General features: G+C 35.6%; 2 protein-coding genes across 17 annotated transcripts in view; one reads left to right on the top strand and one right to left on the bottom strand.

The window, feature by feature from the left end:
• Positions 1–10,507, bottom strand: part of LOC111863864 (serine/arginine-rich splicing factor 4) — a 29,012-nt gene extending 18,505 nt beyond the window's left edge. Inside the window, exons 1-3 of one of the 16 annotated variants that reach the window (XM_023850627.2) lie at positions 10,451–10,507; positions 5,251–6,297; positions 2,181–2,253 (exon numbers count right to left, since the gene is read on the bottom strand). The gene's annotated coding sequence lies outside the window, so the exon portion shown is untranslated. Of the gene's footprint in view, positions 1–2,180; positions 2,254–5,216; positions 8,723–10,307 lie in introns of those variants that run through there. The other 15 variants (XM_023850622.2, XM_023850620.2, XM_023850623.2 and 12 more) reach the window with 15 other exon arrangements.
• Positions 10,508–10,788: 281 nt separating this feature from the next.
• LOC111863840 (mitochondrial import receptor subunit TOM40 homolog 1) overlaps positions 10,789–20,581 on the top strand; it is a 17,762-nt gene continuing 7,969 nt past the window's right edge. Inside the window, exon 1 of the mRNA XM_023850573.2 lies at positions 10,789–11,204. Coding sequence (XP_023706341.1) covers positions 10,982–11,204 — 223 coding nt within the window. The 5' untranslated portion in view covers positions 10,789–10,981. The remainder of the gene's footprint in view (positions 11,205–20,581) is intronic.

Below are 20,581 nucleotides of genomic sequence, written 5' to 3'. Positions count from 1 at the left end.
CCAATTGAAATTCATCGCCAATTGGTGGAAGTGTATGGCGAGTCATGCATGGACATAAAGAACGTCCGCAAGTGGTGTAGGGAGTTTGAATCTGGTCGTACTGCAATACACGACGAAAAAATAACTGGGAGACCGTCAATTTCTGACGAGACAGTCGCGAAGATTGAGCGAGTCATGCGTCAGGATAGGCGCATCACACTCGATGATCTCTGCATTTCGGTTCCCGAGGTTTCCCGAACCACCATTTATCGGGTTTTGACAGAGAAGTTGAATTATCGGAAGCTGTGAGCAAGATGGGTCCCACAAATGCTCACGGAAGACCACAAACGGCAGAGAGTTGACTCTTCCCGTGAATTTCTTCGCTGCTATGCTGACGAAAAGGACAACTTCTTGAATTCAATCGTCACAGGCGACGAAACCTGGGCGTACCACTTCACACCTGAGACAAAACAACAATCACGTCAGTGGCGGCATTCCTCTTCGCCTAAGCCTCGAAAATTCAAGCAAACACAGTCTGCCGGTAAAGTCATGGCAACTGTGTTTTGGGATCGAAACGGGGTATTGTTGGTTGACTTTATGGAAACTGGGACCACAATAAACGCTGAGAGATATTGTGAGACACTGAGAAAACTCAGGCGGGCGATTCAGAACCGGAGAAGAGGGATGTTGAGCAAGGGCGTAAGCATTCTCCACGATAACGCTCGCCCCCATGCTGCCCGACAAACCGTAGCTCAACTGCAACAGTTCGGATGGAACATCATCACCCATCCACCCTATAGTCCGGACTTGGCGCCCAGTGACTACCATCTCTTTCCAAAGTTGAAAGAACATTTGTCTGGAAAGCGCTTCAACGACGACGATGAGGTGAAAGCTGAGGTTCGAAGTTTCCTGAACAGCATGGAGGTGAACTGGTATGACATGGGCATACAAAAAAACTGCCACTGCACCTACAAAAATGCATCGACCGAAATGGCGATTATGTAGAGAAATGAGTACATGTTCAAGATTCAACTGATGTATCCAAAATTGAAAATAAATGTTTATTTTATATTTTCAAACATAGGAGACCTTACTTTTGGAATTACATGAAATTCAAGGTAAATTTCATAAAGTGGTCAAGCAGGTAAAAGAGGTGCTCATTAAATCTTGTTTTAACAAAATATTGCCAAGGTCAGAGAAGCAAGAAACATACAACCTATTCATAGCAGACTATGAACTTTAACCACCACACAACAGCAAGGAATGTTACAATTCCATTTTACTGCATAACTATTGTAAATAATTTTTCAAGAATTTTTACAACATAAAACATGCATCATCGTATTAGATAACATGATTACTTGAATGAATTAGCAGTAATTCAGCGCTGCAGCAGGGGGGGGGGTTAGCAGCAGCAATGGCAACAGTAGTAGTAGCAGCAGAACAGTAACAACCAAGCAAAATCAATAACAATAAAAATGTAACAGACATCACAGAGGAAAAATGATTATCCACAAACACAGGCACATCCTCCAGAAAACATGGAAGAATATACAAGGATATAAATAAAGAAGAAGAAAGAAAGAAAGGATATAAGAATGCCAGCAATAGTGTACATCTCAAGATGATAAAGCCTAAGTACAAATACAAGAAGATCCTAGACCACTTACACTGAAAGCATACGTGAAATTGCAGAAAGAAAATCAAGTAGTAAGACTGTCCATTAATTCTATACATCCCCATCAGTTACAAAAATACCCATTCATGACAATGAGAAAATCACAAGACAAATACGACAGGATAGCAATAAACCAAAACTAGTAATGAAAGGTGTTATGTTACTTACAAATATAGTTCCTGGTCAAAATTATTTCCAACACAGTGACAAATTTTATAAACTTATGAGAAACTGTGATTCATTCCACAGTATTACATTAGTATATTTATATTTTACAGGGAAGAAAATGGGATAACAGAAACGGAAAGAAGGAATACCATATGTTACCTCAGGAAAGGAGGCAATTGTTAAAAAGTGAACAACAAAAAATCAACAAAATTCACAAATCAATTATGTTTACTGAAAGGCAAACTAAATCACTTGCAGTTAATCATCTGAAAAGATAACAATAAATTACAATTCCAGATATGCAGAAAACCTGCTGCAACTAACACTGCCATAAACAAGAGGTCAAACTACCTACCAGATTTCAATTTAGGCAGCTAAAGCGTGATGATAACAGATTACATACAGTGCCCTTAACCGAATAAGCCAAACTGAAAAACAGAAAATAGACCAAGGTAATGAATACAAATAAGAAGTCACACAGAAATTACAATGGGACACTCTGAAAAACGAAAGGCAAAAAACAGGACAAATCTTCAGGAAGTTATATGTATGAATAATAAAAAAAAAAGGATTACATTTACATATAAGTGAACTCTCAATTATCTGTGGGAGGGGAAAATTGGCATGGATAGTTAAAACAATGATGAATCATCCTAAATATGGGAATGTCTGCTTTCTAAGCCACATTCAACCCTGACAGTCAGTTAATTATTACTTACTGGTCATGATACTGGTCCCTAAACTGTGAGGCAAATATCTTACCATAGAAGAACACAACCTTGTTCTGTGGTAGGCCTGTGCAAAAAACCAGTAGGAAACCAGAAAGTTGCAACAGGGTGAAAAGATGTATAGCCTATTGAGAAACAGGGTAAAACATCAATGACTCATATTACTGAACCACATGCAATGAACAGGGTAAAGCATCAACAATGCATACTACTGAACCGGATGCAATGGCAACATACAGATCAATATCGGAAGCCAAAATGAACACATAAATGATTCTAATGTCCCATGTTTAATTCACTTGCAAATAATTAGGGTCTTCTGTACTGGTAATCGTATTACAAAATTCATCAAGTTATTTGACAACCATCCAGTTGTCACTCACAAGACAACAGAAAAAGATTCAGCATGTATTAGAATGGGAGTTTAGAAAAATAACATGCTTACATTGTTAAATAAAAAGGCATTTAAGACAAACAAGTAAACTGGTCAAGATCAGACATAAAAAGCACAAAAACAAATATGGAAAACAGACAACATAAATATAGGTGGCCATGGGAAATACAATGGACATTTTTAAACGTAAGAAAAGTAAAATTGGTGAATGTAAATGATAGCTTTCAGATATACATACATCAGAATGGTCAAGTAACAGAAGAACAAATCACTGAATACATTAAAAATTACACTACACACTAACATCCAGGCATAATTCTTTGGGCATTTGGGCAAAAGGATTTCAAGAATGATGTATTTAATGATGTGACTTGTTCGAGTGCTAATGTTGTAGCAATTATGAATGGCAAATAAAAATGAAATGAAATGAAATGAAACAAACAAATGACAAAAACATAACTCACATGACTGCATACATGCACAGGAACCTATCACCAGGCCCCACATAAGCAGATCATGAACCTAGCATGAACACATACACCAGACACACTTATACAGACTTGGTGACAAACTCATATGGGGCCATGATACATATGAAAATATTCACTAATCAAATAAGGAAATGCCAATATGAGACAGAATTATTACACTGACAGGAATACTAAGTGGGACATAAAGTACTTAAAAAAAAGCAAGAAACATAAGAACAATTAGGAGGGACAAGAAAATAAGTAAATACAACCATAACAATGAAAAAATGAAACTATGAGTATACATTTTAACATAATATCAATTTGAATAAGTAGCCTTGAAATGAACTGAATTTAATAAATAAAGAAAGTGTGAACAAAATATGATTACAGTCTGCAAATACAGAACAAATAATAGCCAACACAGGACAAATGCATGACAAGCACAAAAAAGGTCAAATATATTTATAAACTGCATTCCACGAATGATTTTATCAAGTATGAGTAAGTGACTACGATATCTTCAGGAAACATTTTATAAAACTACAACCCTTTGGTTAGAAACTGTTATGCAACAGAGGACTGAAGATTTCTGAGAAAGGGCAAAATTAAGTAAAAGCAAACAAAAGTAAAATGAGTCATAACTTAGGTAAAATAAGACTTCTGAAGATCAGAGATATTTATATTGATTGTGGATACATACTTTTCTAGCATTACATGAAAAAAAAAAGCATGATTTCAAAAATGTTTTTAATTGATATTTCTTAACAAAGCAATGCTTCTGAGTATAAGATTTAAAAAGACTACAAAAATTTATTTTGGAAAGTAAGGAACTAAGTCTCTAATGATACATGGGAATAGTCTCTTTCAAAGCAGACTTACTTTTACAGTAATAATGTTCAAACAGCAGTCCTGCTACTATCAACATCCAGTTAAAATTTCTGCACTACTACCAAGCTACAATGTAGGCACAAGACACTATTTTAGTTCTGGCACTGGCTATAGATTATAAAATACTTGAATTTTGAACTAACAATTAGAAACAATAAAAAGTTGCATTCTATTATGCAAAGAAAAAAAAAGAAACACATTCCACTTCAGAAAATGATTCCATGTTGTCAAATGCTGGTACTATTAGAATCATGGTATAAATATGTCTAGTGTGTTCCTGACCATGTGCATTTACAGTTCCATGCGAATAACAAAATCACTACTTGAAATATGACTGACGATTTATGTACTATTCACCCACTTACAGTTCAAGCACAGGTAACTATTTCTGCCCCAGTAATTAAATATTTATATTACATGCATACTTATTGTTATTCAAGAATAGTTTCACTATTCAATAAATGTAAGTACTGGAAACAGATAAATTTATATTAAATTAAATCCTGAAATTATGGCTAATTACAAGTGACTGCCCATGACACATTCATTACTTTATTATTAATTTCAGTACTTAATACAGCTACTGTAGCTCAATCTGATGTATAATACAGAATATTTATAAAAGTGACGCATGCATGTTATCACTAGATGATCTGTAATCTAAGGCAGCTCTACAATGTTAAAACATAAGTAATTTCAAAGCTTGCTTCATTCTTTACGTGCTGATTAAAACAAAAATACAATTCAGACACAAAATAGAGAATTATTAATATGCAAAATTAAAATAATATTTTAAGATGAAGCACAGTACTATCCTGTCACTGAATCCCTTGACCTCAAAAACAAGTTGAATGTTTTCACAGTATCTCATTTTTAGTTTTAGCCTTTATTGATCAAAGATTTCCTACCTTGACTATAACAAAACTGCACAGACATCCATACCTCGATTTCTAGATTCCTCATATCTCAAGGGCTTGGATTTCAATTCAAGAAAAGCTCCATGACACCCGATAACCGGCATCGCAATACCAAACGAACCGAACCGCGTTTACAGTAGTCGCATGATGCTAGAGCACGGAAACCGGACAGCCTCGAAGCCATTTCTGGTACGATATGATAAAACAACTCGTCTGAAATGCGTGTTTCAAATCCGAATGTAGTCAGTGGTTTTCGAAGAACCACAGACTCCATAAAACCGAACACGGTGTCATTGCAACGCGAAGATGCTCGAAATATGTTGCAGGAACTCGGCAAACAGACCGACGAAATGCTGTTGCCAACGGGAAGATCCACTGCAGTGCCACGAATCTGCAGGTGAGATCAACCATGATCCTCACGAGTCGGTAATGGCACGTCTTTCTGCAGCAGGAGTCTCTCCACAGCAATACAGCAGCATTCCATCACCAGCGTTTTCTCTACATGTACTCTGAAGCAGATATCGGGTTGAAGAACCGCTTACAGGATGAAGAAGCATTCACCTTCCCAGCCACAGTGAAGTGCTGACAGCTCTCTGGACAGCATGACAGCCATGTGTTGAACAAGTGGAACTATACTTAACTAACCACATTCATACTAATGGACAGATCTAAGAAGTTCCTTCTCTTCCACGGCTGTTGAAACATCCATACTTACACTTCATATGAAAGTTCTATATAAAGCACTTAGGAAAGGTGCCATTCAACTACCACAAAACGCACTATGATGCAGTAAACACAAAGTCAGTAGCTCAGTAACATCCTACATTACTGGAAATGTTAAACATCATATTCACCTGGATGCATATGACCTCACTGTTACTTTTTTTTACAATTCTTTTAATATCACAATCCCAACACTATATGCAGACTTTCATTTGCTTGAACACAGTCACCATGAGACACTATCACAAAGAGCTAATGCACGATAAAGAAAAGATAACATAGTCTCCTAATGATCCTCTGAGAGATACTTCATTAGTCCTTTACAACAAATGCTTCAGATCTTCGGGTACTGAAATTAAATACTCAAGGTAGAAAGTAAATATAGAATGTTAACAATCTGATACAAAACAACTTCAGAAAATTATAATGGAGAAGAATACTCAAAACTTTTGAAGGTCATTTTGAAAATAATACACCTGTGGCTCTATACATGTATAGATAGTCCTTTCTGGTACATGTGTGATCCCACACTTCAAAGCCATAATATTCAATAATGTTCTAGTCCAAAACGTCATTTTGAAAATATCATTATGATCATCAACCTGAAAGCACCTTCACATCAAAATTAAAAATATTAAAGGCATTTCTCCTTTCTAGTAATAATTTACTATTCATAATTACAAGGAAAGTTAACTGAAATAGACAGCCTCCTTTTCCTGTACATGTCATACAGTACACACAATTCTATCAGAACATTTAGGGATGGAAACTTAGAGACTTTCATGTCAACCTTTAGACTGAAGACAACCAGATATCCTGGAGAGAACTGTGCGGCAGGTTTCTACCACCTATAGTCTCACTGCAATTTAAAGATATCACATATCATCATTCAACACTGCCTGCCATGAAACTTCACTGGGCAACAGGCACATGCTTGCAAGGCCAGTTACCCGATGTAAGTTTTATTTACAAGCACTGTTCCACTACATTTCAGGTTGCATTGCTACTCTAAAATATTGTGGCCTTTGAATATGTTCATACAGCACTAAGAGATTTATTTAATGTTTCTTTATCTATATAGATTATAAATAATTATACGATAATACTTAAACATGAATGGGAAAAGTGGAAGGCAGCAGTCACAGTCACAACCTATTTTATGATACTACCCGGCACTTGCCTGGAACAACTGACAAATATCACAAAAAACTCAATATGGATGGCTGATCTCCAAGCCACTAAAAATCATATTCAATTGCTAAGAGGGCTGGGTGAATATTCTTTATTAAGTGAATATGCTGGTATTTGCTCTGTGTAGTAGAGTATTTATGGTAATTGTAGTATGATTATTTATTACAGTACTGTAGCTTCATACTGCCCCATTCTGTGGTAACTAATCAAACGCAGACTGTCATCTCCATCACATACTACTTTAATTGGGTAGTAGTGTCACCCCAAGTTTGTGCCTGTGCTTGCAAATTCCTGCCCTAAAGAAGATTCATCAAAACTGCTGATATCAGCAATGTCTTTCCTTTTATCAGTGAAACTTCACCAGCCCCCCTCTCACACCTAAGCATCAATAAGAACTTTTGGTTTTGTTTCATCACCGATTCTTTTTGACACTATATGAGCTGGTATGTACTCTGAACATTACAAATTTGTGACTGAATGCATTGATGTCTGGAACTGAAATGAATATGACAACTGTGCTACATTTTTCCACCCAAGTTGGGGATTTTTATACAGGCAGGGCCATGGATATTGCAATTGCAACAGGGCTACTGCAGTGTTTTTATATTAAAGACAAACAAATATTAGATCAAAGAAGGTTGAATTATGCTGGTTTCTTACATTACATTTCTTGTCTCAGAATATTTATGTGTATACTTCACTGTATTGGTGAAAAGATATTCCCTGACTTCTTTTAGGATTTTTGGATTGACTGTTTAATGAATTCCATCACTATTGCTGCCACTACAATGAATCTCAAGAGTAAGTTAAATATTTTGGTTCCCCTGAAAGTTCAACAGTCACATAAAATTTCTTGAACTTCTAAATAAAGAAAAGCTTTACATTTATTGAGAATAAACTGCTTGTAGCATAATGAGCACAAAATTTTTGTAAGACAACTAGCAGAACAGCTCAGCCATCAATTTCATATTCTGATGGGGTGTGCAAAACATGCACTACACTCATCAGTGAAAATTCTCTCCTGTTTCAATTCAAAGAACATGGAAAAAGCTTACTTTATACTTTAGGATGCTGACAGAGTAATCATCACAAATGACTCTCAAATTGTGCATGGCTTTTTTTTTCATATAGAGGATCCTTGAATGTTTCCATAAAATAAAAATAAGAGAGAAATTAATTACTAAAAAATGGGGCAAAAATAAAAAAGTTAATATTTCAAATTGTTATATTCCAATTGTTTAATCTTTTATAAAGAATTGAAAATAAACCATCATTCGTATTACACTTGAGTATCAACACATTTCTTTCTATAGTGCATTTGTTTTCTTAGGAAGTTTTAATAGCTGTGTCAATACATCACTACTAGCCATGAGTATACCTTCATCTGAGCACTACTGCTACATGTCCAGAATAACTTAAATCAAGTACTATTAGTAGTCTTAAATGCTAGTGAAAACATCTACATTGACATGAGTATGCATTCCATTTTTGCCCCATCTCTGAATAAATAAGGCTGCAACAATGTAAAACAATGTGTTAGGTAGTGAATACCACTCAGAGTGACTGCAGCTATCCAGCCGTGTTCCATGCTCATGTGTTTCCGTGCAAAGATGCATGCACGTGTTTGCATGTGCATGGGTGCATGTGCACATGTGTTTACAGTGATAGCATTTTCAGCACCTCTTACAATATGAGTAAGTTTCTTTTATTGTTCTTATGCAGCGATCCTAGACTCTTGAATAATTGGTAGCACTGAGCCAAAGGCAGGCTGCCACTGGCCAGTAGTGAAGAATTGACAAAAACATTCAGCTTTGCAATAAGATGCATTGTAGATAGGTTCTGTTGGCGAAATTAGTAAAGTTTGTACTTGGGGTTGTGAATTATGTGAAACCCAAATTCAGTGACAGGGTTGATAGGCTCATAAGGTTACACTGGTTTCATGTTAGGTCTAGCATCTGTAAATAAACTTCCAACTCATTAACAGGAATATGCAGTAACAGTGCCACAAATTTCCTCTCTTGGGGTTCTCACGGCAGTGAATATGAAGAGATGGTCTTCTGGGGTTGTAATGACATGTACTTCAGACAGCCCAATGTTTTAGGGGAACATACTTCCTCTATTGTGGATCTGCACATTCATTCTCCATACATCTTCATGGCATAGTGCTTAATTAGTTAAGCACAAGGACAACTTTACCTTTTTTATTTCCTGTTCTCAGGGTCAAGGAGTAGGCCAAGTTTCTGTTCCTACCTTGCCTGGTATTCTCCAAAATGTCAGGCTCTCTTCAAACTGCAGAGCTTCACAACCCTGTAGAATGTGCTCTTCAGTACCATAAAGCTGTTCTTTGAAAACATGATACTTGGTAAGGTAAAGCTATTCCTGGACTTAATTAATTAAACATTACACCATGATGAAATGTATGGGAGTGGAGGTATAGCTCCACCATTCCTAACCTCTGCATACTACTGCTACTTCACTCCGCAGTAAACAGCCCCTGGTACCCACTGAACATAGGAAGCAGGGTGGGCCCCAAACCCTGTCTGGGCATTAATGGAGAAGAAAAAATCTCGTGCCCCTACCAAGAATCGAACCCCGACTCCTCATTCGTGCAGCCCATAGCCTAGTCACTATACCCACTGAAATATCCCTTGAAACAATTTCAATTACTGCAATATTTAATAAAATGTTTAAATAGAAACACGTTTTCATGTACTTATAAATTACACAGATATGAATATCTCGTATGTATCGGTACATGATTTCTTAAACAAATTTTCTGGGAGGTGCATCAAATGTGCCCAATTAGTACCATGATATGATATTTAAATGGAACCAATTACAGTTGGTAGTTACATTACTATATTCTTAGTCTAAGCATAACATGGCTAATTTGGTTGATGATTGGCTTCATATACATTTTTAATAATGAAATACTTCAATGACCCAAAAATGGAAATGACAGCTCTGCGTAAATCATTCTTGCACGTAATGCTTTTTGTCAACCTATTTTAAGCACCAACAGAAACCCCCATTTCAGATCATACTGAAGCACTTGAAGCTGAGGACTAATCAGGCTAGCACATTTTTTTTTTTTGATAAACACATCAATGTAAGACATATGTGCCGATGCCTATTACGCATAAATCAGTCACCATTATCGCAACATACAAGCCACATCAAATTCACTGCATTTTACAAACTCTCTTCCTTATTTCCGAAATAAGTCCACATAATAGTTTATATATATAAATGTAACAATTACAATTATTATAAATCTTCAATCTTTACACCTCAAGAACAAAATTACCCACAATTCGTACTTCCACAAAGGGACTAACGAACAAACTACAATTCATTTTCAAATACCGTTGATTCAAAACTAATACATTATTACGTTTCTCCCCCATGGTCTGCCATCTATTGAGGATTCTTTACGTCTTCTATGAGCAGAGTTAAGGTTACAACGATTTTTTGATAACGGATTTGGTTAGGAATAACTTAATTATATTTTAAAATGATTCATGAATTAAATTAAAAAAATATAGGGAATGCTATATTATTCGCATACTGGTGCCAGATATCCGCTTCATTTGATGCATACGGCGTTTATGGTAATAATGTTTTATGCACAGGACAAAGTTGTGCAGGTATAAGTTCGCAGCGATTCAACGACGATGTTATTGATCCACCAATCGCAATGGTTTGAAATTAATTTACAAATGGCAGCGTCCATTGGTGCATGAGTTGTGAAAGCATTTGCTTCGAGTGGCGTAATTGCCAGAGTACTAATTGTTGTTGTTAAGTTTTGAAATATTAATAGTTGGACATTATTATTTAGAGGTATGGGTAATGTTATGGCTGGAAGTCAACCACCAGGTGGTTTATCGGTACCGGCGCCCATGCCTCCACCTCCACCTTCTACAGTTGGTTTTCCAAGTTTCATAAAAACTGAGGGTTCAGGGTCTAAAACATCAACTGATGGGACAAGTTCCGATCAGAAACAGAGCCAGATAAATGGACTGGAAAATCCTGGTTCAATGGAAGACTTACATAAAAAGTGTAAAGGTAAACATTGGCCGTAATTTGAATCATTTAACACGTGATTGTAGTGATTGAGTGATATTTGGCCAGGTTGTCATTATCTACTTTAATGATATAGCCCTGCAGTTATCTACCAACCCAGATTATGTCTTCTTATGTCCTGTACATTTCACAGTCACTGAAGCCGGTTACATTACGTTTTCTGTAATGGACGTAAATTTGATGGTCCATTGGTGAAACAGAAGTACAGTACGAGAGGGTACCCAAAAGAAACCGAACTTATTTTTTTTAACTTATTTATTCAAAATTTAAGCACAAACCTTCAATCCCCTTCAAGGTACTCTCCACTTACACTAATACACTTGTCTTTTATTCCATTTTCCAAAACATTGTCTAAATTCATCTTTTGAGATGCTTGACAGCGCCTCCGTCGTTTTTTCCTTCACGTCAGCAACATCAGCAAAACGCTTTCCTTTCATGTCTTTTCATTCGAGGAAACAAAAAAAAGTTGCACGGGGCAAGGTCGGGTGAGTACGGAGGGTGAGGAACAGGGATCATACAATTTTTGGTCAAGAATTGTCATACAGACAGGGCTGTGTGAGCAGGGGCATTGTCATGATGGAAAAACCAGTCACCCGACTGCCACAAATCTGGCCGCTTCCGCCGCAAACTGTTGTGCAGTCTTTTCAAAACTTCCAAGAAGAAAGCCTGGTTAACTGTCTGACCCTGGGGAACAAACTCTGAATGGACGACTCCTCTCACATCGAAAAAACAAATCAGCATTGTTTTCATGTTTGATTTCACCTGACGAGCTTTCTTGGGGCGAGGCAAACTTGAAGTCTTCCACTCGCTTGATTGTTGCTTTGATTCAGGATCGTAAGCATAGCACCAGGTTTCGTCACCGGTGATAATTTTTTAAAAAAAGTTTTGATCATTTCGGGACTCTTCTTTCAAAGCACAGCATGCTTCCATGCAACCTTGTTTTTGTTCAGCAGTCGTGGCACGAATTTCGCAGCCACCCTTTTCATTCCCAAATCTTCTGTCAAAATTCGCTGAACTGAGCTCCAAGTCACTCCCGACAGCTCCACAATTTCTTCAATGGTCCGTCGTCGATCTTCCTTCATGATTTCACGAATTTTTTCAACATTTTCATGTGTTCGGGCCGTGGAAGGACGACCAGAACGAGGTTTGTCATCAATTGACATTTCACCATTTTTGAAACGGGAAAACCACTCAAACACTTGAGTTTTCCCCATAGCATCGTCCTTGTACGCCGTTTTTAACATTTCAAGAGTTTCTGTTCCACTTTTCCCGAGCAAAAAGCAGAATTTCACTGCCACACGCTGTTCACGAAAATTAGCCATTGCAAAAACGACAATCACACAAAACAGTTGTCACTATAAACTCTGCCGAAACTAGTCCTTACCTTCTGAAGCAACGGTAGTCGGCTTATCGACTCAGGAATGTTAGCTCTATGCGCTCATAGCGGCAAAACGCAGTACTACAAAAGCTCTGCCCACAAAAAAATTAGTTCGGTTTCTTTTGGGTACCCCATCATATGTCAGATGCGTGTCGTCACACTACCATTATATAGTGGGAACTTTGCATTAATGGACATTTCACCACTGGACTAAGGAAATCATTTTTTAGAAACTAATATAGCCAAATATTCGACTAAGCACTTCTTTTGTGACTAGCATTTCCAAATTCTGGAAATGGTAGATCAAAACCAGACACAGCTATGGAGTCACATTTGCAGTTGGACTGTGATCATATTTGAGTTTAAGTTGAGTATAACATATGTAGGATACACAGATGAAGTTAAAGTAGTTGTGTGTTGTGAGAGCATGTAATCTTGTAAGTGGATATGAAAGTTTCCAAACACTCTGCTGCCTTCATCTTCAGGGTTGAATTGAGTAGGATGAGGATGTGACCACCTTACATAGGTAGAGTGACTTGGATCGTGGTCATTCTGGGCAGTGGGAGGGGGAAAGGAGATGAAAAGAGTCCTGTTCATGCCAGGTGCAGCAGTGAACAGGAAATTATGAGAAAACAGCCCTTAGTGGGAGCATGGCAGGAGCACATAACTGTGTTGTCACTGAAGAGAACCTTTTCCACTCCTCCATTTCTTAATCCATGTATATAAAGACTGATGAGAGGAGGATGGAAAGATATATGTTTGGAATTGGAAGGTGTGTTTGAAGACCTTCGTGTAAAGGATAAATATGAGGTTAAGTTTAAACAATTATTTCAATTTATTGATTTAATAACTTACTTGAAAATAAGTTTATAAAATAATAAATAAATTGCTGGAAAGACATGGCACTTACTTTCTCATTTACAGTTGATGTTGACTATGTTATCTTGAGAAAAAAAGAAATTGATTATTGCTTGATAGACCATTGTTGGTTTCTGAATACCAAACAATAATGATAGCCGTCTGTCTGGTAAAAGTGATTTTGAGGCAGTCAGCATTTTGTGTTTGTGTGCCTAGTGTTGTTTTCCTTATGAGACCACTTATGTGGTTTTGTTTAGGGAGATGTCCAGAAATGACCAAATTAAACCAAGATCATTGGAGCAACTTTTGAGAAAATCACCATTTTTGTATTTTGGCGCTCATGTATTTTTGGAGCTAGAATGTTCATATACATCATCTACTGACCAATGATGGATAAACTACCAGATATGTACAAAATTTGTTGAACTGTTCAGCCACTATTGAGGTGTATATCTGTACATAAAGACAGCATACCAGAACCACTTTTTATGTGTTCAGGATTGCTGAAAATACATAAATCCATCAAATTCTTGAGATTATTGTTTTCACAATTACAGTAGTTTCTTGCATATACTATATATAAGAAAAAGTAAAAAAAAAAACTGCTATACTGTGCAAAATGTTGCCAGTAAGCAAGGCAGGGACTGAAGTGGACCATGATGGCGGATTGTATGGGTCAACCAGATAGCTGTATCCCTCCATTTCTTAAGAATGGAAGTGCAACACAAGAAGTGAAATGTATCAGTTGTGAGGAATGAAGTATTGAACTACTTCAGGCAAAGACTGAAATACTATCGCTTGAAAAAATAATAAAAATATTACATGAAGAATTCAATAAGAAGACGGCAAAAATTGACGAAATTTCCGCTAACCGTAAAGAAGCATGTTCAAGCGATATCGCTGATCCTTTAGTTCAGAATAGTGCCTTAATTATCTCAAGTGCTTCTGATAATGAACAGCAAGATTTGGAAGTATTATTGAATAGAAGAGAACTACATGAGTTTTACAACATGGCCATTTGTCCTGAGGTCAAACAAACCCTATTGGGAATCATTTAAATCTAGAAGAAAGTAAAATAACTTTTAAACAGACCCCCTCTAGCAATAGTGGAGTGTTACCCAAAAGAACTACTCGGAAGCTCTTAGATGCACCAGAATAAATGAAGACACTAATGATGAAGTAATATCAACTATTCCAACCATCGTAACCTCAATGGCAATACCACGTGAGGAAGTAAATGTCCAGACCCCACTAATATCTAGAAATAGTATATTATATAATCGACTACATAAAGTCAAAAATAATGAGAGAAACAAATCAACTAAGTTATCAGAAAAATGTAAAATTTTGATTATTCGTGATAGTCATGTCAGGGGACTTTCCAGTGAGCTGAGACACAAACTGGGCGATAACTATGAGATCATGGGAATAGTAAAACGTAATGCAAATATTAATCAACTGACATGTACTGCTACACAGGAAGTACATAAATTAATGCAGAAAGATATCCTAATCTATTGTGGCAGAGCAAATGATATATCAAAAAATAATGCTGGAAGTGGATTAAACCAGGAAATCAAGTATCTGAGAAGTAACCATTTTACCAACACCATAGTAATTACAGTATCCCATAGGCATGACTTGAATCTTAATTCATGCGTGAATGAGGAAATAAGGAGGTTCAACGGAAGATTAACTGAACTGGTAAATAGTCTAAATAAGGTAACCTTAGTAAATGCCAAAATGGACAGAGAACTTTATACTAGACATGGATTTCATTACAATAAGAAAGGTAAAATAGAAATGGCAGCAAGAATATCTAATGTAATACAAGAAATAGTCGAGCAGAAGTCAAGAACTACGGTTATCCACTGAAATGGGAAACAACATTACCCGTCCATATAAAGCTAACAATAGAGTCAGGGCATGCTACCAAAGTAATCTCAAGAAATGGTACACTCAACTCAGACGAAAAAAAACAGAAACAAAGGGGAAACTAACAACTATAAGGATCATCAAGGCCCAATGCCTGACCAGGAACCTGTTCACTGTATCAAAAGGAAAAGAAGACTACCAACTAGAAATGAGGATTTTTTATGGGAATAAGAGTCTGATGCAAATAAGTCTAAATCTAATGTATCTAAGCAACCTAAAGAATCATTAATCATTATTCACCAAAATATTAGAGGTCTTGCCAATAAAACTGACGAATTCACATGTTCAATAGTAGCTAGAAATATTAGTCCTCACCTAATATGTCTCTCTGAGCATTATATGACAGATTCTAAATTATCTTCTAATAAACTGTCGAACTGTGTTTTAGGAGCAAGTTTTGCTCACTCGAGACATCTAGCAGGAGGTGTGTGTATTTATATTAAACCAGCCATAAAATTTACTCCTATTGATCTAACACAATACTGTGATGAAAAGAATATAGAAATGTGTGCGCTTAAGATCAATATTGAAAAACAAAACATACTAGTTTTATGTGTATACAGGTCACCTAGTGGCAGTTTTGATTATTTTATGAAGAAACTGGAAAAAGTACTTAATCTCCTACATAAAACAAAAACGGAATTTATAATTGGAGATTTTAATGTAAATTTTTTAAACGAGTCTGTCCATAAGACTCAGCTCCTCTTACTGTTGTACTCGTTTAATGTTTTTACTACTGTCCAGTTACCAACCAGAATTACTCAGAACAATAGCTCCCTAATTGATAATATTTTTATTGATAATTAAAGGAAAAACTCTTATGATGTACTCCCGATTACCAACAGTCTGTCTGATCATGACGCCCAATGTCTTATATTAAAGAATATCAGTAATCTGAACAAGCATAAGCTTCATGGTACTATGATTAGAATTGTAAACAAAGATTCATTAGTACAATTTCAAAATGAAATATGCAATGAAAATTGGGAAAAAATTTATCAATCAAATGAAGTTAATGAAGCATATAATATATTTTTGAATACTTACCTGCTTATATATGAATCATGTTTTCTTAAGAAAAATATAAGTAAAAAAGATAATGATAATTCGTGGATAACACTGGGAATACGTACCTCCGTAGATGTAAAGAATTTTTGTATATTCTTAGTAAAAATCAAAGTAGCAGTTTCAAAACATATTACAAAACTTATTGTAGTATATTAAGAAGAGTAATAAGGGAAGCAAAGAGGCTACATTACAACAGATTAATCGCATCAGCTAAGGATAGGATAAAAGCTACATGGAGTATTATTAATAGGGAGACAGGAAGGAAAAATAGCAACAATAACGATAGTTTACCAAAATCATTCCAACACAATACCGAAAAAGTAAGTAAGGATGAAGCAGCACAAAATTTTAATACATTTTTTTCATCAGTAACTGAAAATGTTAATATAAAGAAAACTAATTCACATTCAGCAATGAAGTATCTGTGTTCACATTTCCCAAATGGTTTCCCTATGATGAACTGTAACCTTGTTTCAGAAAGTGAAATAATTGGTGTGGTTAACAAACTCAAATCCAAAAACTCTTCAGGTTATGATGATATAACAAATAAATTAATTAAACTTAGTAGGCACCAAATAAGTAAACCCATAGCTTATATAATTAATAAGTCATTAATAATGGGAGTATATCCTGAAAGATTAAAATATGCTGTTATTAAACCACTATACAAAAAAGGAGACAAAACCATTATACATAATTATAGACCAATATCAATAATAACAGGGTTTGCAAAAGTATTTGAAATGGTAATCTATAAAAGACTCAATGATCATATTACAAAGCACAAAATATTACTCCCACAGCAATTTGGATTTTAAAAAGGATTATCTACTGAAGATGCGATCTTCAAACTAACTAATATAACACTAACTGCTTGGGACAGAAAAGAATATACAGTTGGCATATTCTGTGATATAGCCAAGGCATTCGACTGTGTAGATCACGAACTCATGTTATTCAAACTCCAATATTATGGTGTCCAGGGTTTATTTGTACAATGGTTTAAATCCTAATTTCAAAATAGGAAACAAAGGGTTGAACTAAAATATACCAACAACAAATATAATTCAGGCTGGGAGCTAGTTCGCTCTGGTGTGCCACAGGGTTCAGTCTTGGGACCCCTACTTTTTAACATTTATATCAACGATTTTCCCCTTGAAATAAGAGAATTTTCTGAAGTCATAATGTTTGCAGATGACACAAGCATTGTCTGTACAGCCAAGGACTATAATAATTTAAAAATAAAATTAGATGATATTTGTAGTCATATGAGTAGATGGTTTCAGGCAAATCTTCTTGCATTAAATCTTGACAAAACAAAAATTATAAAGTTTACACCAATAATACATACTGATTATCCACTAACAACTATGCTTCTTAACACAATACTCAAAACAGCTGACACTACAACATTTCTGGGTTTACAGATTGATAATCGTCTGACTTGTAAGGTGCATGTAAATCAGTTACTTCATAAATTGAGTATGGTTGGATTCCAAATGCAAAAATTATCTTATATTCTAAACAAAAATAACTTAAAATCCATTTATTATGCATATTATCATTCTTTAATGAAATATGGCATAATATACTGGGGTAATACCCCTGATTGTCTTAAAGTCTTTCGTATGCAAAAGAAAACGATAAGAATAATGATGGGAGTTGGGCCAACTCACTCATGTCGTGATCTGTTTAAGAAGCTGGGAATATTGCCAATTCCCTGTGTATACATGTTATCACTACTGACTTTTGTTGTAAAAAACTGTGACCAGTTTTTGATAAATAATACAATATACACGATTGGCACCAGGAATAACAATCTTTTTCATATGCCTGCTTCTCATTTGTTGTCGTATCAGAGGGGCGTGTATTACTCAGGTGTCACATTCTTTAACATGTTACCAGACAGTATCTCAATGTTAAGAATGGATAAAGATCAATTTAGGGTTGCTTTAAAAAGATACTTATTAAGAAATTCCTTTTACTCCATTGAGGAATTTGTTGACCATGTAAGAAGCATAAAGATAAATGCAGAGTAAATAGTCAGTCAAAACATATTGTTGGTCCTGTCTTTGTTCTGAGTCAAGAGAGCTGTTCTCAATTGTTTTAACATCTAATATTTAAACTAAGAATTGGAAAGTTGATGTTGTCAACAGAGTTGATATTTTCCTTTCTAATTTGTCATAATTGGAACAACTTGCGCTTTTTTGCAAAAGGCCTTATTTATTATTTTGTATTTTTATATGTTTTATTTACTGACAACTTGTATTGTTTTCCAAGAGGCTTGATTTATTATTTGTACTTTAGATTTTACATATTACATTTAATGTGTATCTGTATTTTATTGCACGTGACTGTTTGTCTCTGACATGATATATGACAATTTTTATATCCAGCCCTACGGGGTGGCTGTTGGATCAAAGAAAAATATTTTAATAATAATAATGTAACGTGTGTTAGATGCTGAGAAGCAGCTCAAAGCTTGCAGATGCATGACTGGGAACTTGTAAAAGTAAAATGGTCTGTGATAATGAATTGTTGGGACTACACCATGAATAAGCAGAACTGCTAATATCAAATATATGAATATGGAAGGATGGTTGCAATGTTAGCCTTGCATGAACGTGTTCTGTAGAGCTTTTACTTAGTGTATGAATTTACATACATATGGGTGATATGTATGTGGGAAATTATCTGATCAGGCAGACTTGAGTACAGAATATTAAGTCTGTTGTACTGTTTCTTGGTCTTAGGATAGGATTATTGTTGGGTTGGGTGTATTATATTTCAGATATTTTTTAAAACATCATATATTGTACATTGACATCTTCCACACCTTCAACATCAGGATCCATGAGTCCATGCATCCTCTGCAGGTGAGTATGAGATATCATGTGGCATTTTGTATGTCAGACAGATGGGTCATGTAATGGCAGTGCAAATTCCACAAATATCAGCCAGTGAAGACCATAATGTTTAGACGGGTCTATTTAACCTAGGTTGAAATACTGTAGGAGGCAGTGTAGAATGTTTATATGTTATATTCAACATAACAACAAAGAAAAGAAATAAAATATTACATTCTGTGAGAATAGTATATAAACATAAGGATGTATGAAGTAAACAATAAATCTAGTACCATACAAAAACTATCTGTATGAAAGTATAAACTGTACATCTCAGAAAATAATATTTAATAACATCATTCAGACTCTCCTGTATTGGACAGTAACAACCTTTTTCAAAAAACTTCATTCAATTTCCGCTTAAAATGTGGGTGTTTGTAATTTGTTTTGTACAAGTCAGAAATATATTATAAAATGTACTTCCTGATGCTCTTGGTTTAAAGTTCAAGACCTGTGTCCATATAGATGGTAATCTGACTCCTTTTGTTACATGTATGACTATAGTTGCTATATAAGTACACTTCCTTTTGGATGTACATTTGTTTAAGGATATATGGGGAGTAAATGGTTAGTATATTAAGTTCTTAAAAGTTTCACATTCTCATCCCAAATGAAAGGATGAGTTTAATGATAGCAGCCTTTTCTTCCAATATATCCTATAGTAATATGAGTATTTCTTAATATATAATTCTTGTTCTACATTATATAACTTCTTGCATAGCACCATTGTAAGAATTGAAGACTCAGACAAGTGGCATAACTCATGGTTGAAAAGTAACTACCATGAACATGATTCACACAGATTAACCACAATTATAAGCTCAAAATTACCACAGAAATAAAAGTAACGGTTAATTAATTAAGGACCATGCTATGAAGATGTGGGGGAGTGAAAGTATAGCTCCACCTTTATTGACTTCAGCATTATATGGAGCTGAGTGGTCAGCTGCACCCCCACCCACTTTACTTCCAGGGAAGGAGGCTGGGTAAGCCCCAGACCCAGTCTGGACAACCATGGAAATATGGTGTTATATGTGCAGTACATATCACATGTCATGATTCCAGTTTAACCCGTTGCCGTGGTTCGTCGTGTATGTTTCGTCAGGGATTTAAATCGTCTGGGGGGGTTCGACGTGTATGTTTCGTTCAGCTGCACACCTATGTTATAACGCCCATAATAATTGATGGTTTTGCTGTAGATTGTTAGATTTTTC

The sequence above is a fragment of the Cryptotermes secundus genome, unplaced genomic scaffold (assembly GCF_002891405.2).
Source record: "Cryptotermes secundus unplaced genomic scaffold, Csec_1.0 scaffold46, whole genome shotgun sequence".
Classification (NCBI taxonomy): domain Eukaryota; kingdom Metazoa; phylum Arthropoda; class Insecta; order Blattodea; family Kalotermitidae; genus Cryptotermes; species Cryptotermes secundus.
Note: the sequence above shows the minus strand (reverse complement) of the source record. Positions and strands in the feature narration are given on the sequence as shown.